The sequence below is a fragment of the Hypanus sabinus genome, chromosome 6, assembly GCF_030144855.1.
Source record: "Hypanus sabinus isolate sHypSab1 chromosome 6, sHypSab1.hap1, whole genome shotgun sequence".
Classification (NCBI taxonomy): domain Eukaryota; kingdom Metazoa; phylum Chordata; class Chondrichthyes; order Myliobatiformes; family Dasyatidae; genus Hypanus; species Hypanus sabinus.
In genome coordinates, this window is record NC_082711.1 from 82,245,114 (window position 1) to 82,271,933 (window position 26,820).

The 26,820-nt window shown below is 43.0% G+C and overlaps 1 protein-coding gene across 4 annotated transcripts in view; it reads left to right on the forward strand.

Moving 5' to 3' along the window:
* Positions 1 to 26,820, forward strand: part of invs (inversin) — a 243,103-nt gene that overhangs the window by 132,053 nt on the left and 84,230 nt on the right. For all 4 annotated transcript variants that reach the window (XM_059972498.1, XM_059972499.1, XM_059972502.1 and 1 more), the window contains 3 exons: positions 209 to 389; positions 3,518 to 3,627; positions 24,305 to 24,476. In XM_059972498.1, the coding sequence (XP_059828481.1) occupies positions 209 to 389; positions 3,518 to 3,627; positions 24,305 to 24,476 (463 nt within the window). The remainder of the gene's footprint in view (positions 1 to 208; positions 390 to 3,517; positions 3,628 to 24,304; positions 24,477 to 26,820) is intronic.

A 26,820-nucleotide genomic window follows, 5' to 3' on the forward strand; every position in this document is an offset into this window, starting at 1 on the left:
CTGTTTAAGTCCTCTGTGATGTCTCTGTGTTGAGATAATCTATTTAGTAAAATCGCAATCGAAACTCTGCTTGTAATTTGAAACTGAGGACTGTGAACTGACTTAATTTTTGAAGCAACATATTCTAGTTTGTTTGTTTTAATTTTTTTTATTGAGTAATTTTCTAATTATAAAAAAAATTGACAGTATTTTTCTACCTACCTAATAGGAGGCTGCTCCTACTGAATCACTACTGAACTGGCAAGATTATGAAGGGCGAACACCACTGCACTTTGCTGTTGCTGATGGAAATGAAGCTGTGGTTGATGTATTAACCATGTATGAAGGATGCAATATAACATCCTATGATAATTTGTTTCGAACTCCTCTACACTGGGCAGCTTTATTGGGTAAGTAATACTAAAAGAAAGCTTATGACATGTACACATACACACATATACTGTACGTAAGAGATCCAGGGAAGATTTAATATAATCTGGATATATTCTATTATCAGTACAGGCCATCCATGGGTCACAACATTCACAGACATCCTTAAGTCAATTCTGCCCATAAACCAGAAAATACATGAAAATCACTCATTATGGCAACTATGCCTCCTCAGCACATAGGCTAATAAGACAGAACAGTAACTGAAAGTGGGAAGAGAGAAGAAACCAGTGCTGCCAATTGTAGGAATAAATGTATGTTTCTTGGATTTTTAAATTTAATAATTATCATGAGAGTTCAGTTGTACTTGTGTCTGTAAGTTGGATGTCCATAACTAAAGATTGGCCTGCAGATGTAAATTTGACCATAGAACTCTTTGTTGCTCTTTGTGTTTTCATTCTTGTTAATCATTACGTATTTTATACATGATTTTAGATTTGAATAAAATAATTGAAATAGTCTTAGAATCAGAATCTGACTTATCACTGATGTATGTTGCTTTGCAGCAGCAGTACAGTGCAATACATAAAAGCTTCTGTAAGTTACAATAAGAATATATTAAAAATATACTGCAAAAAGAGAGCACAAAAGTGAGCTAGTTTTCACTGATTCATGGACTGTTCAGAAATCAAACAGCCGAGGAGAAGAAGCAGTTCCCAAAGTATTTAGTGTGAATCTTCAGGCTCCTGTACCTCTTCCCTGATGGTAATAATGATAGGATGTCCTGGATGGTGCATCGCTTCTGACTATTAATTTCTTGTGATTAATTTAGGCATTAAAAGCATGAGGAGGACTGACGTGGAATCCATATAATTTTTTAAATAGATGTGAGAAAGTCAAACTTAGAAAGATTATTTGACTTTTTTGTAAAAAGCAAGTTTAAAGGAGGGAATTGAGAAAGTGTGTACAAGAGACCTGAAATATTGAGACATCCTTTCATAGTTACACTCAGGTCAGGTTATCAAAAGCAAAACAGTTGATTTTCTAGCTGTTAAGAGCTGTTAATATTCTCATTTTATAATGCTGAGTATACTGAACTTATTGTGTGTAGTCAGATTACACTTAAATCTACTTTATTGATGCTTAAATGCCAAATAGATGGGAGAAGACAAAACAAGCAATGAACATTTTGTATAGTTAAGCTAAACTTCTCACAAAACATTTTGGTAGGTTCATGGCAGAAAAGTGGTATCTGTTGATTCTGTAGAACGAAAGAGCTTGTTAGTTATGTACAGAAAAAGATCAGCAAAACATGATGACTGACATTGTTTCCCTTCTTGCAGTCTACATGAGGTAGAACATTGCTCACATTGGATATTGGTACTGTGCTTAGCTGTCCTCTTCAATGTCTTTATTTCTTATAAGACATAAGATAAAAGAGCCAAATTAAGCCATTCAGTTGATCGTTTCTACCATTCAATGATTTATTAACCCTCTCAACCCCATTCTCCTGCCTTCATCAGTAACTTCTGGCACCCTGCGAATCAAGAACCTATCATCCTCTGCTTTAAATATACCCAATGACGTGACCTTCTGCAGCCAGCTGTGCCAATGAATTCCACAGATTCATTACCAGCTACTAAAGGAATTCCTCCTCCTCACTGTTCTAAAATGACATCTCTCTATTCTGAGTCTGTGTTTTCTGGCCCTCTGCACTCTGGTCCCATTCTTCCCTACTGTAAGAAACATCCAGTCCACATCCACTCTATCTAGGCCTTTCAACATTTGGTGGGCTTCAATGAGATCCTTCCCCCACCCCCCACCATTCTCCAGCGAGTACAGGCACAAAACCATCTATGCTCCTCAACGACCCTTATCATTCCTGGATTCCTTCTTGTGAACCTCCTCTGGACCCTTAACAATGCCAGCACATCTTTTCTTTGATAAAGTGCCCAAAACTGCTCACAATACTCTAAATGTGGTTTGACTAATATCTTTTAAAGATTTAGCATTATATCCTTGTTTTGATATTCTACTCCTCTTGAAATAAATGCTAACATTGCATTTGCCTTCCTTAACACTGACACAACCTGCAAGTTAACCTTTAGGGAGTCCTGCATGAGGTCTCCTAAGTACCTTTGTACCTCTGTTTTTTTTTAAATACTCTCCTCATTTAGAAAATAGTCTATACTTTAGTTCCTTCTACCAAAGTCCATGACAATACACTTCCCTACACTCTATTCCGTCTGCCAATTTTTTGCCCATTCTCCCAAGTCCTTATGCAGCCTCACTATTTCCTCAACACTACCTGCGCCTCCACCTATCCATATCATCCACAAAGCCATCAATTCCATTATCTAAGTCATTGATATGTAATGTGAAAAAAGCCGTCCTAGCACTGACCCCTGTGAAAGGCCCCTGTTATTCCCACTCTTTGCCCCTTGCTAGTCAGCCAATCTTCTACCCATGACAGTATCTTTCCTGTAATACCATGGGCTCTTATCTCGTTAAGCAGCCTCATGCACAGCATCTTGTTAAAGGCCTTCCGAAAATCCAAGTATACAACACCCACAATGACTCTCATTTAAAATGTCTATCCTGCTTCTTATTTCCACAAAGAATTCGAACAGATTTTTCAGGCAAGATTCCTCTGTAAGGAAACCCATGCTGACTTTGGCCTATTTTATCATGCGTGCCTTCAGGTCTCCTGAAATTCCATCCTTGGACTGTAATGATAATGGGCCTAATAATACATCCCTAATAATAATTGAGGATTGCCTTATAATAATTAGTGATCCTGGTCCTTTAACCTAAACATTCAATGCTTCCCCACCCAATTTATTTCAAAAAAGAATCTGCTGCAGTCCATGGGATTATCATCACTGCACAGCTCTGTGGTGTGAACTAATGAGGAAATGCACAATGTCTGCGTGTGAGGACCCGTACGGGTCAGGCTGGGATGGGTAACGTGACTTCTCAGCAGTGAGATGTGTGGGTAAGAGCTGCATCCATACCAGCTTCTAATTCCGTGTTAACCAGTAAATTCCAGTAACTAGTAATTCACCTTGCTTGCTGGCTAACTACCTTACTTGCTGACTCCATCCTTGTGTTTCTCTGATTTAATCATAAATTTTATACTTACACCTAGGTCATGCCCAAATAGGATATCTTCTGCTAGAAAGAAACAAGTCAGGTACTATTCCATCAGATAGCCAAGGAGCCACACCACTGCATTATGCTGCTCAGAGCAATTTTGGGGTAAGTCATGCCTCCTAATTAATAATCTAGCAATTTGGATGCTAATCTAAAAAAATGTACACCTTGCTATTTTGTGATTTATTTTAAGCATGTTGAAGTGTGTGATTGTAAGTGATCTTAAAGCAGGAGGAGGTCTGGATCTATGTGGTGGTAGCAGCACTAGCTGCTAACCACCATGTCACCTATCCACTGCTAAAATCCCAACATTAAAATGATATCGGATGTTTGTGCCTACGCCCCATCTTGACTGCAGTTTTTAAAATAGCAATAGATCACTTAATTCTACTTTGAAGCTATTGCATTTTCACCTCTTGGCACTGATTTCCTGAAATTGCTGAAACCTTCTTGGGAATATATTGGCACTTTCACATACTGTAAGTTTAAACTCAGGATCCAGGTCATTAGATACTTTACAGCAAAATTAGGCACATACTTTAAAGATAAGCAGCTGTCTTATAAAACTGTTGGGACATCAGAACGTTGGGAATATATTATTTATTACGTTTCTAGCCTTAAGCTTGCTATTCTACGAATGTTTTGTTTCAACTGATTTCTGTGGATTCTAGAGTTTATAACATTTTACTGCATACTTCAGAGCTTCAGTTCTTTTGTTGCAGTGATCAAAATTGTACTTTACCTTCAAGCCACTAGCTGACTCAAGACATTGAAATTTTATTTTAGAGATGTGTCTTCTGGCCCAACAAGCCTGTTCTACCCAAATATAGCCATGTGACCCATTAACCTACTAACTGATACATCTTTGGAATATGGAAGGAAGCCCACGTGGTCATGAGGAGAATCTACAATAGACAACAGACAGTAGGTGCAGAAGTAGGCCGTTCGGCCCTTCTAGCCAGCACCGCCATTCACTGTGATCATGGCTGATCATACACAATCAGTACCCCGTTCCTGCCCTTTCCCCATATCCCTTGACCCCGCTATCTATAAGAGCTCTATCTAACTCTCTCTTGAATGCATCCAGAGACTTGGCCTCCACTGCCTTCTGGGGCAGAGCATTCCACATATCCACCACTCTCTGGGCGAAAAAGATTTTCCCGCATCTCTGTTCTAAGTGGCCTACCCCTTATTCCTTAAACTATGGCCTCTAGTTCTAGACTCACCCATCAGCGGGAACATGCTTCCTGCCTCCAGTGTGTCCAATCCCTTAATAATCTTATGTTTCAACCAGATCCCCTCTCATTCTTCTAAATTCCAGTGTATACAAACCCAGTCGCTCCAATCTTTCAACATATGACAGTCCTGCCATTTCGGAAATTAACCTTGTGAACCTACGCTGCACTCCCTCAATAGCAAGAATGTCCTTCCTCAAATTTGGAGACCAAAACTGCACACAGTACTCCAGGTGTGGTCTCACCAGGGCCCTGTACAGCTGCAGAAGGACCTCTTTACTCCTATACTCAATTCCTCTTGTTATAAAGGCCAGCATGCCATTAGCCTTCTTCACTGCCTGCTGTACCTGCATGCTTGCTTTCATTGACTGATGTACAAGAACACCTAGATCTCGTTGTACTTCCCCTTTTCCTAACTTGACTCCATTTAGATAGTAATCTGCCTTCCTGTTCCTGCCACCGAAGTGGATAACCTCACATTTATCCACATTAAACTGCATCTGCCATACATTCGCCCACTCACCCAACCTGTCCAAGTCACCCTGCATTCTCATAACATCCTCCTGACATTTCACACTGCCACCCAGCTTTGTGTCATCGGCAAAGTTGCTAATGTTACTTTTAATCCCTGCATCTAAATCATTAATGTATATTGTAAACAGCTGCAGTCCCAGCACCGAATCTTGCAGTACCCCACTGGTCACAGCCTGCCATTCTGAAAGGGACCCGTTAATCACTACTCTTTGTTTCCTGTCAGCCAGCTGATTTTCAATCCATGTCAGTACTCTGCCCCCCAATACCATGTGCCCTAATTTTGCCCACTAATCTCCTATGTGGGACTTTATCAAGAGCTTTCTGGAAGTCCAGGTATACTACATCCACTGGCTCTCCCTTGTCCATTTTCATAATTACATCCTCAAAAAACTCCAGAAGATTAGTCAAGCATGATTTTCCTTTCATAAATCCATGCTGACTCAGACTGATCCTTCTACTGCTATCCAAACGTGTCGTAATTTCCTCTTTTATAATTGACTCCAGCATTTTTCCCACCACTGATGTCAGGCTAACTGGTCTATAGTTCCCTGTTTTCTCTCTCTCTCCTTTCTTGAAAAGTGAGACAACATTAGCCACCCTCCAATCTGCAGGAACTGTTACTGAATCTATAGAACATTGGAAAATGATTACCAATGCTTCCAAGATTTCTAGAGCCACCTCCTTAAGTACCCTGGGATGCAGACCATCAGGTCCCAGGGATTTATCAGCCTTCAGATCCAACAGTCTATCCAACACCGTTTCTTGCCTAATACAAATTTCCTTCAGTTCATCCATTACCCTAGTTCCTTTGGCCACTATTACATCTGAGAGATCGTTTGTGTCTTCCCTAGTGAAGACGAATCCAAAGTACCTGTTCAACTCATCTGCCATTTCCTTGTTTCCCATAATAAATTCACCTGTTTCTGTCTTCAGTGGCCCAATTTTGGTCTTAACTAGTTTTTTGCTATTCACATACCTAAAGAAGCTTTTACTATCCTCCTTTATATTCTTGGCTAGTTGACCTTTGTACCTCATTTTTTCTTGGCGTATTGCCTTTTTTGTTATCTTCTGTTGCTCTTTAAAAGCTTCCCAGTCCTCCGGTTTCCCGCTCATCTTTGTTATGTTATACTTCTCTTTTATTTTTATACTGCCCTTTACTTCCCTCGTCAGCCACGGCTGCCCCTTACTCCCCTTAGCTCCTCCCTCATAGCTCCATAGTTCCCTTTGTTCAACTGTAATACTGACACAACACACACAAAATGCTGGTAGAACGCAGCAAGCTAGGCAGCATTTATGCAGAGAAGTGCTATCCTGCCTGGCCTGCTGTGTTCTACCAGCATTTTGTGTGTGTTGTTGTTTGAATTTCCAGCATCTGCAGATTTCCTCATGTTTGCTCTTTAAGTAATACTGACATATCCAATTTTCCCTTCTGCTTCTCAAATTGTAGGTTAAATCATATCATATTATGGTCACTACCTCCTAATGGCTCCTTTATCTTGAGGTCCCTGATCAAATCCATGATCATTGCACAACACTAAATCTAGACTTGCCTTCTCCCTGGTAGGCTCCTGTAAAACCTGTTCTAAGAATCCATCTCGGAGGCACTCCACAAACTCCCTTTCTTGGGGTCCAGTACCATCCTGATTCTCCCAGTCTACCTGCATGTTGAAATGCCCCATGACAACTGTATCATTACCTTTGCGACATGCAAATTTTAATTCTTCATTCAACTTACACCCTACATCCAGGCTACTGTTTGGGGGCCTGTAGATAACACCCATTAGGGTCTTTCTACCCTTAGAATTTCTCAGTTCTATCCATACTGACTCTACATCCCCTGTTTCTATGACCCCCCTCGCAAGGGACTGAATATCATTCCTCACCGACAGAGCCACCCCACCCCCTCTGTCCGTCAGTCTGTCCTTTCGATAAGATGTATATCCTTGAATATTCATTTCCCAGGCCCTGTCCGCTTGAAGCCATGTCTGTTATTCCCACAACATTGTACTTGCCGATTTCCAACTGAGCCTCAAGCTCATCTGTTTTATTCCTTATACCTCGTGCATTCCTATTATAATGCTTTTAATTTGTTACTCCCCTCATCTTTCATATGTTCCTATTTTACTTGGCCATACTGTATGATCTCTTCTTGAACTTTCTGCTCCATTGATTCTGTTGTCCTTTTTAACTTTTCCTATTTTCACTTTCCCTTTAGCTCCAACTTCATATTTCCAGTTCATCCCCTCCCCCCCACTACTTAGTTTAAACACATCCGTGTTGCAGTGGCAAACCTGTCTGCCAGAATGCTGGTCCCCCGCCTATTAAGGTGCAACCCGTTCCTTTTGTACAATTTATCCTTACCCCAAAACATACCCCAGTGGTCCAAGAGTGTAAATCCTTGCTTCCTGCACCAGTTCCTCAGCCACACATTCAGATCCATTATCTCCCTGTTCCTGCCCTCTCCAGCACGAGGAACTGGAAGCAAACCGGACAAGATCCTTACAGACAGCAGTGGGAATTGAACCCAGCCTACTGGCACTGTAATAGCATCAAGAGGCTACCATACCAAATTTTAATTTTAGTCTGTTAGCTTGTGCATTACTAATTTGACTGCATCATAATTCAATATCTTGCTCGTTTAGTTGATTAAACTTTGTGATGCCAATGGCTGGAGTGTGTGTACTGCATCTAAGTATCTCTTACTCTCACTTCAGTTTTCTTAGCACATCTCTTAGGGATTGAAAATGACTTCCATTCTGTAAACTCTGAGCTGCCTAATGAGGCTGATGTGAGAACTACAGATCTTCCCCAGATGGGACACTAGGTGCAGTGGGTGAGGTGTTGCTCTCCTTCCACCATTAAGGCTGGCTCTCATGTACTTTCAAGACGTGGACTCAGAATCCTCAATGTCATTTGGAAGTTGGGAGACCAAGGATCCCCAGAGCATAGTGGAGATGTTGCTTTTTTCAAAGTAACTTTGAATTTTTCTCTGGCTGCCTTTCCATGGTTGCATTTGAAATGTCACAAAGTGACGAAGTTAGACCCACATTCCCAGACTCCCATGTCCTCCTTTGAATTATTATTTCCAGTATCCAGGACGCCTTCAAAAGACATTGCCTCAAAAAGGTGACATCCACCATTAAGGGCCCTCATCACTCATTACATCCCCTTTTCTCATTGATCTAGGAGGAGATATAGGCGCCTATAGACAGTCAGACACACACACACACACACACACTCACACTCACACTCACACTCACACTCACACACTCACTCACTCTCACACACACACACAGTCACACAGACACACACTCTCACTCACATACTCTCTCTCTCTCACTCAACATTTCAGGAACAACTTCTTCCTCTCTGCCGTCAGATTTCTGAATGGACAATGAACCTATGTACACTACCTCACTATTTTTTCCTCTCTTTTTGCACTACTTATTTAATTTATTTTTATATACTTACTGTAATTTAGCATTTTTATTATTATGTATTGCAATGTACTGCCGCTGGAAAACAACAAATTTCACAACATTTGCCAGTGATATTAAACCATATTCTGATTCTGATGATTTGAAGTACAATACAGGGACAGAATTGAAAAGGGTAATGGAAATGGGACTGAAGGTGTTATATTTGAATGCATACAGCATATGAAATAAAGTAGATGATCTTGGCCTCCATAGCTAGCTATGGCAACAAATTCCACAGTCTCACCACTCTCTGGCTTAAGAAATTCCTCCTCATCTCCGTTCTAAAAGGACTCCCTTCTATTCTGACTTCCTCCTGGTCTGCTACCATAGGAAACATCCTCTCCACATCCACTCTATTGAGACTTTTCAACATTCGATAGGTTTCAATGAGGTCATCCCTCATTATTCTGAATTCCCGTGAATATAGGTCCAGTGCCATCAAACGCTCTTCATATGACAAGCCATTCAATCCTGGAATCATTTTCGTGAACCTCCTCTGAACCCTCTCCAGTGTCCGCACACCCTTCCTAAGTTAAGGAAGGGTGCTTAACTGCTTACAATATTCCAAGTGAGACCTCATCAGTGCTTTATAAAATCATAGCATTACATCCTTGCCTTTATATTCTAGTCTTCTTCAAATGTATACCAACGTAGTATATGCCCTCCTTACCACTGACTCAACCTGCAACACCTTTAGGGAATCTTGCACAAAGATTTCCAAATCTCTTTGTGCCTCAGATTGTTGAATTTTCTCTCCAATTAGAAAATAGTCTTCCTTTTTATTTCTTCCACCAAAGTGCATACCTATACACTTCCTGACACTGTATACCATCTGCCACTATTTTGCCCATTCTCCTAAAGTGTCTGTCCTTCTGTAACCTATCTTATTTCTTCAAAACTACCTGCCTTTTTACCTATCTTCATATTGATTGCAAACTTTGCAACAAAGCCATGAATTCCATATTTTACCTTTCTATGCATATAAAACACTTAAGAAACACTTCCAAATACACTAAAACATATTAAACATAATAATACAGTAATAATAAAAGTAACTACATATGGTACTGTATTGGAGAGAGAGAGAGAATCTTTGTGTGTGTGTATCTGTGTAGGTATACAGTACTGTAAAAAAATTAAAGAAACAGTTCTTAAAACAGTTTAGATAGGGAAAAAAAGGAAAAAGATCATGATTAAAGGTTAAAACTTACTCTCGTTCCATCAATGTCTTGCATATCGGAAAGGGTATTCGTGAGGTAACATTATGACAACATCAATAATTGGATGATGCAGGAGAAGATGATGGAGAGATGGCTGCTGTTGAAGATAATGGGCCTGGTGTTGGAGAGGATGGACCTGGTGTTGGAGAGTCAGGGTTTGATTCTGCTGCTGGAGAGGGGGGGGGGGGTTTACTATTTGAGTCAGTTTCTTGAAGTAGGCATCAAGGGAGGTTTGTACACGGCTTTTCTTTTTCTCGTCATAAGTGGCCTTGTAGCAGCTGCAGCCCTTCATAACTGCACGGTAAACTTTGGTGAACCTCTCTGCATTAGGATCTTGCTCCTCTAACTTTGCCATCCATGCTTCAATGAGACAAAAGGCTTCAGTTAACTCTTCTGTCAAAAACTTTTGGTTCTGAAGTATTTAGGTCCCAGTCTTCTTCCTCAAATGCTATCATCTGCTACTGTAGTTCCATACAGTCTTCATTGGTCAGTTCTTCGGCATGGGAGTCGATCAACTCTGCGACATCATTTTCACTGAAGTCTAACTGCAGTTCATTGCCAATATCGACCACAGCTTGCCTGGCTTCAGTGATATCGTCGGCTGTAAATCCCTGAGAAGCTTGCGTAAACTGGGAACACAATTTGTTCCACACTCCTTTCATATTTGACTACTTCACTTCATCCCAAGAATCAGCAATATTTTTGATGGCATCATAGATGTTATAATCCCTCCAGAACTCCCTTAAGCTCATCACATCATCTTAGGTAGCCCTAACTGCTTGTGAGAAGGTCTGCCGTAAATAATAGGCTTTAAAGGAGGCTATGACTCGCTGATCCATTGGCTGAATTAGCGATGTGGTGTTGGGTGATAAAAATATGACCTTGTGACGACCCACTTCCCAGCGCACTCGAACCGGCTCACAAAGTGGCGCATCCCAAAGAGGGCGCCAAGCCTGCTTCACCAGCAAGAGGAAAAGCCCGCATGCGTCCCCTACAGTATTCCCGCCCGGGGAGGGCGGGATCAGGAAGGCTTTAAAGCGAGGCTGCAAAGTTTGAATAAATCTCTTTTGTAACTGCAGCTCACTGACTACGTGTCATTATTTCAGTGCTGCGTGTAGCACACCGCTACAACTGGTGACCCCGACAACCCAAATGATATTTGGGCCAAAGATGAACGACGCCACATCTGTTCATGCAGTTTCATTAAACTGCCAAGCTTCTGGACGCTGCGACCTCACCTATGGTTTCAGCAAGCAGAAGCCCAATTCCACATTTGGCAGATAACCTCGGAGGCCACACGTTACTACTACGTGGTGAGCTTCCTCGACCAGGAGACAGTTGCCCAGGTTGAGGAGTTCATACAGTCTTCCCCAGCGGACGGCAAATACACAGAATTCAAAGCCCTGCTCATAAGGACTTTCGGACTCTCACGGTGCAAGCGAGCTGCCCGCTTACTGCACCTGGATGGTTTGGGGGACAGGCCACCGTCGGCTTTGATGAACGAGATGCTGTCCCTGGCCGGAGGTCACAAGCCCTGCCTCATGTTTGAGCAGGCATTCCTGGAGCAGCTGCCCGAGGACATAAGCCTGCTGCTGTCTGACGTGGATTTCAGTGACCCCCGGAGGGTGGCGGCCCGGGCGGACGTGCTGTGGAAAGCCAGGAAGGAGAGTGGGGCGTTCGTCGCACAGATCACCAGGCCACGCTCCCAGCAGCAGACCAGACCAGGCCTGGCCGCAGAGCCCGCTAACCCCAGAGGCAGGGGTGAGGATGCCAATGAACAATGATGCTTCTACCACCAGTGGTGGGGCGCAGAAGCCCGCCGCTGTAGCCCGCCCTGCAAGTTCCCGGGAAACATCGGGGCCAGCTGCCGCTGAAGGCTAAGGTGGCTGGCCGTCGGGATAGCCTCCTGTATGTCTGGGACAAGCGGTCAGGACACCGCTTTTTGGTCGACACTGGAGCCGAGATCAGCGTCATACCTCTGACGAGTTACGACACCCGCAACAGGGCCGCAAACGGCAGCACAGTAAGGACTTACGGCATCTGTATGGTACAGCTACAGATCGGCACCAGCCGGTTCACGTGGGACTTCACACTGGCCACCGTAGCCCAACCGCTCCTGCACGTGGATTTTTTGCAGACTCACAGCCTACTGGTTGACCTGCCAAGGAAGAGACTGTTCCACGCCGAGACCTTTCAGACGTTCTCCCTGGGTGAAGCCCAGCGGCCAGCCCCACACCTAGACTCCATCACGCTGTCCAACAACAACTTCACCGGAGTCCTGGCAGATTTCCCATCGGTTCTGGCACCGCAGTTCACGGCAGCCATGCCCAGATACGGTGTACAGCACCATATCCCGACCCAGGGACCACCCCTCCATGCCCGCGCATGAAGGCTCCCCCCGGAAAAGCTCCGACTGGTGATGGAGGAGTTCAAGAGGATGGAGGAATTGGGGATCATACGGCAGTCCGACAGCCCATGGGCCTCCCCCCTGCACATAGTGCCCAAAGCAACAGGGGGCTGGAGACCATGCGGCGACTACCGCAGGCTGAACGAGGCTACAACACCGGACTGCTACCCTGTGCCGCACATTCAGGACTTTGCAGTAAACCTGCACGGTGCGCGGATCTTCTCCAAGGTAAACCTCATCCGGGGATACCATCAAATCCTGAAGCATCCGGACAGCATCCCCAAAACGGCACTCATCACCCCGTTTGGCTTTTTCGAGTTCCTCCGCATGCCATTTGGCCTAAAGAATGCCGCACAGACATTTCAGCGGTTAATGGACGCGGTGGGACATGACCTGGACTTCACTTTCATCTATTTGGATGACATCCTCATAGCCAGCAGCAGTCATCAGGAGCATCTGTTCCACCTCCGTCAACTCTACGCCTGACTGAGTGAATACGGCCTGATAGTCAACCCGGCCAAATGCCAGTTCGGGCTCGACACCATCAACTTCCTGGGCCACAGAATTTCTAAAGACGGGGCAACCCCTCTGCCCGCCAAAGTAGATGCAGTCCGCCATTTCCCCCGACCCAACACAATCAAAGGCCTTCAGGAATTCGTGGGTATGGTAAATTTCTACCACCACTTCCTCCATTCAGCTGCCCAAATCTGTTCGCCCTGATGTCGGGTAAGGGCAAGGACATTATCTGGGACGAGGAGTCCGCCGCCGCTTTCATTAAAACCAAAGAAGCCTCAGCAGACGCCGCAATGCTAGTGCACCCCAGAACAGATGTCCCTACCGCCCTCACAGTGGACGCATGTAACACAGCAGTCAGTGGAGTGCTGGAACAACTCATCGAGGGTCGCTGGCAACCCCTGACGTTTTTCAGCATACACCTACAACCACCCGAGCTCAAGTACAGTGCTTTCAACCGGGAACTGTTGGCGCTATACCTGGCAATCTGGCATTTCAAGTACTTCTTGGAAGGTTGGCCCTTCACCACGTTCACGGACCACAAACCGCTTACCTTTGCGTTCACGAAGGCATCCGACCGCTGGTCGTCCCGCCAGCAGCGACATCTGTCCTACATCTCCGAATACACGACGGATGTCCGGCATCACTCGGAAAAGGACAATGTCATGGCGGACACCCTCTCTTGCCCTAACATCCAAGCCCTGTCCCAGGGGGTAGACGATGAAGCACTGGCGGAGGCGCAGCAGGCAGACGAGGAGATCCCTAGTTACAGAACTGCAGTCTCCGGTTTGCAGCTCCAGGACCTCCCTGTAGGCCCAGGTGAGAGGACCCTACTCTGTGACGTCACCACCGTCCAACCCCGCCCCGTTGTCCCGGCAGCCTGGCGGCAGCACGTTTTCAACTCCATTCACAACTTAGCGCACCCCTCCATAAGGACAACCGTCCGGATGGTCTCCAGCAGGTTCGTTTGGCACGGTCTCCGCAAGCAGGTCAGTGAATGGGCCAAAACGTGCATGCACTGCCAAACAGCCAAGGTGCAGTGGCACACCAAAGCTCTGCCGCAGCAGTTCCACCCCACCCACCGGCATTTCAACCACATTCATGTGGATATCATGGGCCCCCTGCCAGTGTCGCGAGGAGCGCAGCTCATCCCGACTATCATGGACCTGTTCACAAGATGGCCAGAGGCGGTCCCGCTCACCGACACCACCTCCAAATCTTGCGCCCGGGCACTGATCACCACCTGGGTATCTCGCTTTGGTGTACCAGCCCACATTACCTCTGACAGAGGTGCCCAGTTCACCTCCAGTCTGTGGTCAGTTATGGCCAGCCTTTTGGGGACACAGCTGCACCACACAACTGCCTACCACCCACAGTCGAACGGACTGGTGGAGCGTTTCCACTGTCACCTGAAGTCGGCTCTCATGGCCCACCTCAAAGGGCCTAACTGAGTGGACGAGCTTCCCTGGGTCCTGCTCGGAATCTGCACAGCACCCAAAGAAGATCTGCACCTCGTACACCTCGTCAGCCGAGTTGGTGTACGGCGCACCCCTGGTCGTCCCAGGGGAGTTCATACCAGCTCCAAGGGGGCAAGAGGAAGAACCCGCAGCAGTCCTGGGCAGACTACGCGAGAGGCTCGGTAACCTGGCCCCCATACCCACTTCACAGCATGGGCAGAACCCGACCTGCGTACCCAAAGACCTGCAAAACTGTAAGTTCGTTTTTGTACGACGGGGCGGATATTGGGCACCGCTCCTGCAGCCCTACAAGGGGCCGTTTATGGTAATCAGAAACAATGGGTCCACATTCCTGCTGGACATTGGGGGGAAAGAGGAGGTTTTCACAGTGGACCGACCCAAACCGGCCCATGTGGACTTGGCACAGCCAGTCGAGATTCCGGCACTGCGGTGCAGAGGCAGGCCTCCCAAAAAGAGTTCGACCCAGACTGTGGATATTGGGGGGTGTATCGCCAGTTCTGGGGGTGGGGGGTTATGTGGCGACCCACTTCCCAGCGCACTCGAACCGGCTCACAAAGTGGCGCGCGCTGGCATAGAGGCCGGTTCTAAAGAGGGCGCCAAGCCTGCTTCACCAGCAAGGGGAAAAGCCCGCACGCGGGATGGGACCTTGAATATGCGTCCCCTACAGTATTCCCGCCCTCCCCAGGTGGGATCAGGAAGGCTTTAAAGCGAGGCCGTGAAGTTTGAATAAACCTCTTTTGCAACTGCAGCTCACCGACTACGTGTCGTTATTTCAGTGCTGCGTGTAGCACACCGCTACAACCTTTGCATTGAGGTGAAGGTCATCTAAAGTGCTTGGATATCCGGGTGCGTTGTCAAGCACAAAGAGAATCTTGGCCAAGCAATAACTTTCAACAGCAGTAACAAAATAGTTCAAGAACCAATCTTCAAAGATGGCAATTGTAACCCAAGCCTTCATTTGCCTTCCAGGTAACAGGAAGAGATGCCTTGATGATATGGCAAAGTGCCCTTGGAATTAGGGAGCGATACACAAGCAAAAGCTTGAGCTTGAAATCCCCGGATGCGTTACCCCTAAGCAATAACGTTAGCCTATCCTTCGATGCCTTATGCCCTGGTGCACTTTTTTCCTCTTTCGAAAGCTAGGCTCTTTCAGGCATTTTTTTCCCAAAATAAGCCAGTCTCATCTACATTAAACGTTTGGTCTGGCAAATAACCTCTCTCCTCAATAACTTTTTTCAATATTTTAGGAAAATCACTTGCAGCACTTACATCGGCACTGACTGCTTCTCCTTGCACTTTAATATTATGTAAATTTGCCCCAATTTTGAAACGATTGAACCAACCCCTACTTGCAGCAAATTCATCACAATCACCTTCACTTGCTGCACATGCAGCTTTTAAATCATTGAAAAGGCTTTGAGCCTTTCTTGCACTAAAGTAAGGCAGGTAGGCATACTACACTGATTTTGATTGTCTAACCAAATTATCAATAACCTTTCCATTTCAATAATTAAACCACTGCGTTGCTTAGTAATAATTGTAACTTTCATTGGGGCAGGGCCTTTCACATGCTCCATTATTCTCACTTTAACCTTTAAAATTGTTCAGATTGTTGACTGACTGCAGCCTAAGACTTTTCCAGTGTCCGATGGCGTTTTAACCTCTTTCCTATTGCCTTATTATTTCCACTTTATTTTCAGTCGTGATCGTTTTCCTTTGCTTTGATGCATCACCAGCACTTGCATCAGATTTACACTTTGGAGGCATGGTTACAAGGGAAAATAAGAGAAAAATTTAAGCCAAATACAAAATTACACACTCAACACAATGTTTACAGCAATGTGATCCAACTTAAAATGGCAGACGGTGTTCTCCTTCCTCGAGCTGATGAACCACTGAAGCCGCGCAATATTTTAACTCAGATTTTTAATATAATAGGCTTTATAGCAGTCCGTTCATAAGTACGAGTTATCCATAAATCATTCGTTCTTAACCCAGGGACTTACTGTACCATGGACCCTTAACTTGTTAAGCAGCCTCATGTGTGGCACCTTGTCAAAGGCCTGAAAATCTAAGTACACAAGATCAACTGATTCTTCTTTGTCTGTCTTGTTTGTTATTTTCCCTTGAGGAAACTCTGCTGATTACGGCCTATTTCATCATCTGCTTCAAAGTACCCCAAAATCATATCTATGACAATTGACTCCAACATCTTCCCAATCACTGAGGTCAAACTAACTGGCCTATAATTTCCTATTTTAAAACGGGTCGCTGTAAGGATGGTGTAGTGTCTAATGGCCACACAAACTCATGCAATTGACACTAGTTAGAAACTATTTGGCAACAGACTCCTGTCTCAATGAAGTGGCAGAGTGTCCCAAATAAAGAAAAGGAATTCTGGCAATTTTCTTGATTATTTTTTTCTTAATGCCCCAAATAACTGGAATCCGCTGTATTTAAAGCAGAGATTGATAGTTTCCTGATTTTTAAGGGCATCAAAGCTACAGGAAGAAGATAGGAGAATGGAGAGGGATAATAAATCAACTGTTATGAAATGGTGAAGTAGACTTTATGGGCCGAGTGGCCTATTTTGCACCTGTGCTTTATGGCTTTTTGCAGGGAGCTCATGTTTAAATAGATAGGTAGACACTTAGCTGATCACAAAGGAAATCACAGTGTCACAGTGGCATTATGAGTTCACAGATATACAATATTAGAAGAGAAGAAAGAAGAATTTAAAAAATTACCTTAAATAGTATAACAAATGTGGGTCATCACTTCCCCTGTTTACAAAACTGATTGATGAGGGTGAGGCACTTAATAGTTCCTTCATGGACTATGGTAAGATATTCAACAAGGACCCTCATGTTAGGCTGATCCAGGAAATTGAGTCACATGGGATCTATGGAGACTTGGTAGATTGAATTCAAAATTGTCTAGGCCATAGAAGACAGTGATGAGCGGGTGTTATTCTGGCGAGGTCTGAGATCAGTGGTGTTCCACAGTGATCAGTGCTGAGACCCTCTGGATGAAAATTTAGGTGGCCTGAGTAAGTTTGCAGATGACACAAAAAAGAATTGTCGCATTGTCAAACGTGTGGAAGCTCGTCAAAGGATACAGCACAAATTCTGTCCATTGGAAATATAAACTGAGTAAAGGTGGATGGACTTTAATCTGGAAAAATGTGAGGGTTGAATTTTGGGAGGTCCCATGTGAGAGAAAGTATACAATCAATGGTGGGACGAATGGAAGCACAGAAGGATTTTGGGGTGCAAATTCTTAGCTCCCTGGAAGAAACTATGGAAGCAGACTGGGTGGTAAAGAAGGTGTATGGTATACTACTCTTCATCAGTTTGAGCATTTGAGTTTCAAAGTTGGTAAGTCTTGTTGCAGCTGTATAAAACTTTGCTCCATCCACACTTGGAGTGTTGTGTGCAATTGCAGTCACCGCATTTCAGAAAGAATGTTGAAGGCTTTGAAAAGTATGCAGAGAGCTGGAAGTGCCAGGAAGAGCCCTGGATTAGAGAGCATTTGATGTAGGGGGAAACTGGACAAACTTGGACTGTTTTCTCAGGAATGTTGGAGGTGACCTGATGGAAGTGTATAAAATTATAAGAGGCATAGCTTGGGTAGATAGAGTCACTTGCCCAAAAGTGGAAATGTCAAATACTAGTGAGCATAGATTTAAGTTAAGGGGGAAATTTAAAAGGAGAATTTCAAGGCAAGGGTTTTTTCATCAGAGAGTGGTAGATACAACATGCTGCGAGAGGTGGTGGAAGCAGATACGATAGGAATGGTTAAGAGGTAATCAGTTAGTCACCTGAATAGGCAGGGAAAGGTGGATTGCCCACATACAGGCAGATCATATTAGTTTAAATTGACATCATGGTTGGCACAGACATGATGGGCTGAAGGGCCTGTTCCTGTGCTCTGCTCTTTGCTATGATTTTCCTGCTATCACCACATTCAGATTTATTTATTTTCATCAATATGGCTATGATTCTCAGAGGAAATGAAGTTGTGAATTTATGACTGATGTTCCTCACAGTGGGTTTTAGAAATTCAGAAGTGATACCATTTGTTTCTGAGTCTTCATTATTTTAGAGCTAGTAGTTTGCCTTCTTAGTTACTTGTCTGTCAGGAGTGGTGGCAAAGTTGGACAATTAGGTTGCTGTGGAATGGAGTCAAGGACACTTGTGGAGGTTAGCTTCATTTGAGTGGTAATTAACTGCCTCTCAAAGATTTAATTTTATTGAAATATTAGAGAAAAAATGTTCTTTTCCTGCATTAGATCCATAATTACATTCCCTTGTATACTTGTCCAATGTAATTTCACAATGCTTGTAGAGTATATTTTTGATCTAAAGAAAGTTGAAAAGTCACTTGGTTGAAAGAATATTTAAATAAATAAATCAATCAATCAATGGATGAATGTATGAATGTCCATGAAGAAAAGAGGACTCTTAAACTAAAAACAAAGAAAAACTCTCTGGCAGCTGCTTGAAACTGGGATTATACGCACACCACAATGGAAATAAGTAAATCTAATTTAATCCAGCCTCCCTGCAAAAGATTTTAAAACATTACAAAATGGAGAAGGTACAGCATCTGTTAATCTTAAATTGGAACAATTGGATTCATACTGGGAAAATGGTTTAACTACATAACACCTCATAGGCCTGATTTTTTTCTCACAAATCAATGACTATGTTGTAAAAAAGAGATTACTCTCTACTTGTACATAATTTCTCCTTTTGCTTGTTCTTTCTTTCCTCTCTTTGTAAGTGTATGCCTTAGATAAATATTGTGTGGAGATTTGTGGCAAATATGACTATATGATATATATGTACAGTATCTGAAATACATCTTATGGAAATGTTTGATGATGAACTTCAATTAAAAAAATTACAGAAAAAAACAATAAGACCTGCCTTGAGGATTCTAACACAGCCTCATTTCAAACTGTCTGAAAGTCTTGCTATCTTTTTACTACCACCCTGTTCACCCCATAGGACACAAATCATTCCTCAGTCACCAGCTTGAAGTAGAAATTGATAACTGGCCCAGACTTTCTTAAGCCTTGTCTACTTTTTCTATTTTCGTCTCCATGACTTTCCCTTGGCCTGTATCCCTTGCCTTTCTATGTCACAGTTAGCCCTTAAATCAGAATCAGTTTTATTATCACCAGCATGTGTCGTGAAATTTGTTAACAGCAGCAGTTCAATGCAATACATAATATAGAAGAAGAAAAAACAAAGTAAAATAATAATAATAAATAAGTAAATCAATTACAGTGTATGTATATTGAATAGATTAAAAATCATGCAAAAAACAGAACTAACATATATTAGAAAAGTGAGGTAGTGTTCATGGGTTCAAAGTCCATTTAGGAATTGGATGGCAGAGGGGAAAAAGCTGTTCCTGAATCACTGAGTGTGTGCCTTCAGGATTCTGTACCTCCTACCTGCTGGTAACAGTGAGAAAAGGGCATGGCCTGGGTGCTGGAGATCCTTAATAATGGATGCTGCCTTTCTGAGACATTGCCCTTTGAAGATGTCCTGGGTACTTTGTAGGCTAGTACCCAAGATGGAGCCGACTAAATTTAGAACTCTCTGCAGCTTCTTTCGGTCCTGTGCAGTAACCCTTCCACACCCCCCGCCACATACCAGACAGTGATGCAGCCAGTCAGAATGCTCTCCACAGTACAACTATAGAAGTTGATGAGTGTAGTTGTAACATACCAAATCTCCTCAAACTCCTAATGAAGTATAGCCACTGTCTTGCCTTCTTTATAACTGCATCAGTATGTTGGGACCAGGTTAGATCCTCAGAGATCTTGACACCCAGGAACCTGAAACTGCTCACTCTCTCCACTTCTGATCCCTCTATGAGGATTGCTATGTGTTCTTTCGTCTTACCCTTCCTGAAGTCCACAATCAGCTCTTTCATCTTACTGACATTGAATGCCAGGTTGTTGCTGCAACACCACTCTACTAGTTGGCATATCTTGCTCCTGTACGCCCTCTCGTCACCATCTGTGATTCTAACAACAATGGTTGCATCATCAGCAGACTTATAGATGGTATTTGAGCTACTCCTAGCCACAGAGTCATGGGTATAGAGAAAGTAGAGCAGTGGGCGAAGCACACACCCCTGAGGTGCACTAGTGTTGTTTGTCAGAGAGCAGGATATGTTATCACCAATCCGCACAGATTGTAATCTTCCGTTTAGGAAGTTGAGAATCCAATTACAGATGGAGGTATGGAGATCCAGGTTCTGCAACTTCTCAATTAGGATTGTGGGAATTATGGTATTAAATGCTGAGCTATAGTCGATAAATAGCAACCTGACATAGGTGTTTGTGTTGACCGTGTGGAGAGCCATTGGAATTGCATTTGCCATTGACCTATTGTGGCGATAGGCCAATTGCAGTGGGTCCAGATCCTTGCTGAAGCAGGAGTTCAATCTAGTCATGACCAGCCTCTCAAAGCATTTCATCACTGCAGCTGTGAGTGCTACCAGGCGATAGTTATTAAAGCAGCTCACATTATTCTTCTTAGGCACTGGTATAATTGCTGCCTTTTTGAAGCAAGTGGGAACTTCTGCCCGTAGCAGTGAGAGGTTGGAAATGTCCTTGAATACTCCCGCCAGTTATTTGGCACAAGTTCTCAGAGCCTTACCAGGTATTCCATTGGGACCTTCTGCCTTGCGAGGGTTCACTCTCTTTAAAGACAGCCTAACACTGCCCCCTGAGACCAGAGATCACAGAGTCATCAGGTATAGAAGGGATCTTCACAACTGTAGTTATATTCTCCCTTTCAAAGTGGGTATAAAGGCATTGAGTTCATCTGGTAGTGAGGAAAAGCTGCCATTCATACTACTGGGTTTCACTTTGTAGGAAGTAATACCTTGCAAACCCTGCCAGAATTGTCGTACATCCAATGTCGCCTCCAGCCTCATTTGAAATAGTCTCTTCACCTTTGAACTAGCCCTCCACAAATCATACCTGGTTTTCTGGTACAGGCCTGGGTTGCCAGAGTTGAATGCCACAGATCTAGCCTTTAGCAGACAGAAACAAGTCCTTTAGCCTGCTGGCCATTTAGTACCGATTTACAGAGCCTTGAAAAAGTATTCAGCCCCCAACCCTTTGTTCACATAAAGGAATATTACAACCAGGGGTTTTGATCAATTTAATTAGGAATTTTTGTTTGTGAATCACATGCTAATTTTTTCACAGTAGAGGCCAAAAAGCAGGAAAAATTTTAAAGCACGAAAAGCCAGAAGTTCAGAAACTGAAAAGTGAGCAGTTCAAAAGTATTCATCCCCTTTACTCATTATTTCGTTGAACCATCTTTCACAGCTATTAGCTTTTTGGATAAGTCTCTATTAGCTTTGCACAACATGATGGAGCATGATTTGCCCGTTCCTCCTTGCAAAATTACTCAAACTGTGCTAGGTTAGTTCGGGTGCTGCAGTGGACAGCAATCTTGAGGTCTTGCCAGAGAAGTTCGATCAGGTTGAGATCGGGACTCTGAATGAACCACTCAAGGGCATCAGTTTTCTTCATCTGACTTTAAACTTTTGAACTAACAGCTGTTTATTATCTATTTACTATTAATTTTTAAATCTAGTACATTGTTCCTGTACTTGTACAAGATAAAGAATTAGCATGAGTATTTCTCAAAGGGGAAACTCAAGAGATCTAATCTAATCAAAAGGGACTACTTAAATGGACAGAGGAATGAGTGGTGAATATAGGAATATGAGAAATTATACATACATGAATTGGTAGAAGATGAAAGGGGCAAAGGAGAGGGGAGAACAGAGGAAATAAATGGCTGGATCTGAGGTAGGCAAAAAAGGGACTAGTGCAGTGGAGATGTAGAAACGAAGAGGGACAAAGTGAAGAATAGAGAGTAAAATAGGGAAGGAAGGAGGAGTATGCGGGCACATTAATGCAGCTGATACAACTGTAATAACTTGGGATCAGTCTTGACCTGTGTGTGGAGTTTGCATGTTCTCTCTTTGACCACGCGAGTTCCCTCCAGTTGCTCCAGTTTCAACAGACACTTTAAAGGCATTCAGATTCATAGGTTAATTGGCCTGTGCACATCACTTCTGTTGGGTAGATGAATGGTAGAATCTGCTGAAAGCTGTTGGGAAGATGTGAGGAATGACAGTAGGATTAATGCACAGTGCCTTGAAAGACTATCCAGCCAGGAACCTTCTGTTCACATAAGTGGGTATTGCAACTTTCTGTAGGCTTTTCCGTTCAAGGGCATTAGTGTTCCTGTCCCAGGCTGTGATGCAACCAGTCCATACACTGCACTATACATCTATAGAAGTTTGTCACCATTTTAGATTATATGCTGAATCTTTGCAAACTCCTAAGGAAGTAGAGGTGCTGCCATGTTTTCTTTGTAATTTCACTTGTGTGCTGGACCCAGGGCAGATCCTCTGAAGTGATAACATGAGCAATTTTAAGTTGCTGACTCTCTCCACCTCTGATTCCCCCAATGAGGACTGGCTCATGGACCTCTGGTTTCTTCCTCCTGGAAGTCAATAATCATCTGCTTGGTCTTGCTGACACTGAGTGAGAAATTGTTATTGCAGCACCACTCATCCGTATTTTCAGTCTCCCTCCTATATGTTGATTCGTCACCACCTTTGATTCAGCCTACGACAGTGGTGTTGTTAACCAGCTTAAGTATGGCATTGGATCTGTGCTTAGCCTCACAGTCATAAGTATAAAGTGAGAGGTTAGTTACTATCTTTAATAAATGCAAATAAAGTTTGGAAGATTTAAAGAGTGGTTACGAAGAACAAACATAGGAAGGTGACTGTAAATAAGTTGCAATGATGATTCAACTCTTAGATCATAACTAGTTCTGACCTACATGACAACAATAATGTGTGGCAATTAAAATACTCCTTTAATCATTTATGCTCCAAATACAATGTAGAATCTTGTTGGGAATTATCAGTTGTGTTTCTTTTATACTTTAAAGCATGTACATTATAAATTTTCACAAAAATAGGCAATTGCTGAGAAGTATATTCAGAAGGAGGTTGGCAGCTCACCTAAAAGCAGGAGAACTCAAGCCTCTGCTGCCTTGTGGCTATATGCACAGATGGGGGATGTTTTGGGAGTAAACCCCGAGGAAAAATTCAGAGCTGGAGCCTGTAAGACAGTCCTACATTGCTGACTGGCAATTCCTGTGACGCCGCTGTTGCCGAAGTGTCTCAGTCACTGTTGTTCCTTTGGATTCATCAACCGCAGAGAGGGGGAGCTTATTGCATGGGCAACAGCTTGTTCTGCATACCCTACTACCCTGGCTTGCATACCATTTTGCATATCACGTAGACAGCTCGGATGAAATATTCATAGTGGACCCCGATTAATGGAGAGCCCCCTTTATGTCTTTGATTTATTGGTAAATTCTGACAAAATAATTCGACATCGATGATTTTCTAGGACCGGAATGAAATAGGTGGATATATGCTGTAACATCATGCAATAAGGAAAATGTTGTGGAGTCTGGAAATCTGGACTAAAAGTAGAAAGTGCTAATTAGGACAAGCAGTATTTCTGGAGAGAGAGGGAGAGAGAAAACATTAAAACCCAGAGCTGTTGCAGGTTAGAATTGAAAGGAAAAATAGAAGGAGAGAAAAGAAACACATACCTGTTAGGAAGGCACATGAGTTTAAATAATCAAAGTGTGAAAGGCAAATGGAGCAAGAAAATAAACAAAAGAAGATTGTTCTGGACAAACTACAAATTGCAATAATAGTATCATTAGTAGTAAATGCTGTGTTCAAAATTCAAAAAATTAATAGTAATAGATTGCTGAAAGATAGCTGGTAACCATATTGTATGTAAATGGTATGAAATGATTTCAGCTGTTTTCTTGTATAGGAGACTGTCGAGGTATTCTTGAATCATCCATCGGTGAAAGATGACCCGGACCTGGAAGGGCGCACCGCTTTTATGTGGGCTGCTGGGAAGGGCAGTGATGATGTACTCCAAACCATGCTGAGAGTCAGAGCAGACATCGACATCAACATGGCAGATAAATACGGAGGAACAGGTTAGACTATCAGTTCATACAACTGGTTTATTTTGAACTGTAGAGAGTATTAATGCATATGGTATCATCTGTGTAGTCCATAATCCAAAAAGGTCTGACCTTTGGATTAATGTGGGTGCCTTGCAAGATTTAATCTAAGGTGAAGAACAATCATAGGTGTACTTCAATATGATTCTGTTCCTTTTCTGCCTGCTGTCTTTGTGCTATTCGGTAGCATAAGTTGCAAGTTTGGAATAAATTCTTAACAGAACAACCTGTAGAGTTGCTGCAGCATATCCTGTAGATGCAACACACTGTAGCCATGGCATAATGGTGGCAGAAATATTGAATATATAAGGTATCAATCCAGCAAGTTGTTTTGCCTTGGATGATGTTGAGCTTTTATATATTACTGCAGCCTATACTCATCTAAGCAAGTGAAGAACATTACATTCTGCCTTGTGCTGTCTGCATATTGGAAAGATTTTTGGAGAATCAGTAGCTGAGATACATGGCACAGAACAGTCAGTCTTCGATCTGCTTCTTCTTGTCTTCCCCCTCCCCCCACTTACCCCAAACATACCAGGATATTGGGAAATATCCTGGTATGGGAAATTCAGCTGTGGTACAGCTATTGATTGTCAGGGAGTAGTAGTTGTTTGGACACTATCGCATTGGCTTGACAAATGTATTACTTGCCATTTATCATTCGAACTCTTAATTAAGTCCATGTCATTGACAGTTTTGTTGTAGCATCTCTTGAGCGTCTTGGTTACTTGTGACTGGACTGCAGAGTTTTGATATTATCTGTTGTGGAATTACATGTTTCTTGATGAGGATGGCTTTTCCAAAGCAAGGATCGAGACACGGTCTCAAACTGGATCGAGAACTGACCTCAAAACAAACACTAGACAAAATCACTAGTAAGGCTTACAATTGAGCACTGAACCTATGTTCAGTTGTTACTTAAATTTTCAATTCTTGGCACCCAAAACAAGATCATCAACTAATGGGAACATCCCAAGTCCTGAAAGAGGCCATACTCTGGAGAATTGAGAGTGTTTAAATCTCAGAAGCTGGTGTGGTTGGGGGAGTCTCATAACAAAAGTGAAGGGAAACAAGTGAAACCCCATAGCCCCACAGAGAATTAAAAAGACAGTTTGAGGGATAAGCAGCAAATAGACCATGGCTTGTATTTAAGCCATAAATGGTATTCGTTACAGAGCTGTAAACCTAACCACCTGTATAAATAATGCGGAGCTTGATTATCTGCATTAGTCTAATATATATTATTACAAATATTTAAAGTTAGAAAACACTAGCTTCTAACTTGTTTTAACAAGTTACTGGAAGCCAAAGAAATCATTTGTATCTTAAGACCTACCTGTGGCTATGCCACAAAAAAACTTAGTTGCTCTAAAAATAATGTCATCTAGAAAAGAAGGCAACGTATTATATTTACAGTTTTCTGTCAAGGTATTTTACTCAGTGCTATTTTGTTTTATGTGTTGTGGGTGTCATCTCCTCTAAATAATAGTTGTTTTGTAATACATAATCAGATTATTTTATTCAGTAGTATTGCTCAGACAAGAAACTAGGTTTTCTGCACATGAAAGAGTTAGAGTGCCCCCTTTGGTAACACTTACAATACTTTGCCTTAATTGCTGCATACTATGGCATTAGCTTTTCACACAAAATAGTGCTGCAGCTCTGAAATTAGGGTGTGTTCATTGCCCGTGTTGTCTAGCATTGCTTAGCTCCATGGTGACAAATGAATACTGTGCCATAAGAAATTCAATCCATCTTTCTATCCATAGTTACTGACAGTGCTGAAAGCTTTTCATTATCTAGCTTAATGGTGAAAGTGAAATTCCTCCTCCTTAGTGTCGGAAGCAAGTAGAACATTTGCAGAAACCGCTATACAGTGCTGTCGTCAGTTACTGGACATGACGGTAGCTACGCTAGCTGTTCAAACAAAGCCCTTTTTGTATTTGCTTGGCCTGAGAATCCTCTTGGTCACTGTGACTCCATCATTGAAAATTGGCATTACAAGGCGACTTGTGTACTTGGAGTGGGAAACAAGCAAACTGCATCAGAGTGACTGATTTTGGAAACAAGCAGGCCATGCTGACACAGCAGCTCTTTATTGTTGTGCCATTATCGGCATCCCATATGCTACTTGTTTAACAGATAACAGCACTATTTCATAAGAAGAGGAGCATAAAGCAGAAATGGCAGTTCAGAAAGGTCAAAACTTGCCAGTGAGAAGCATGAATGAGCCAAGTCTTCCAAACAGCACAAGATGGCTTATCAAATTCTTTACTTCTTACCAGTTTTAGAACTTGTTACACACTTGACATAAATC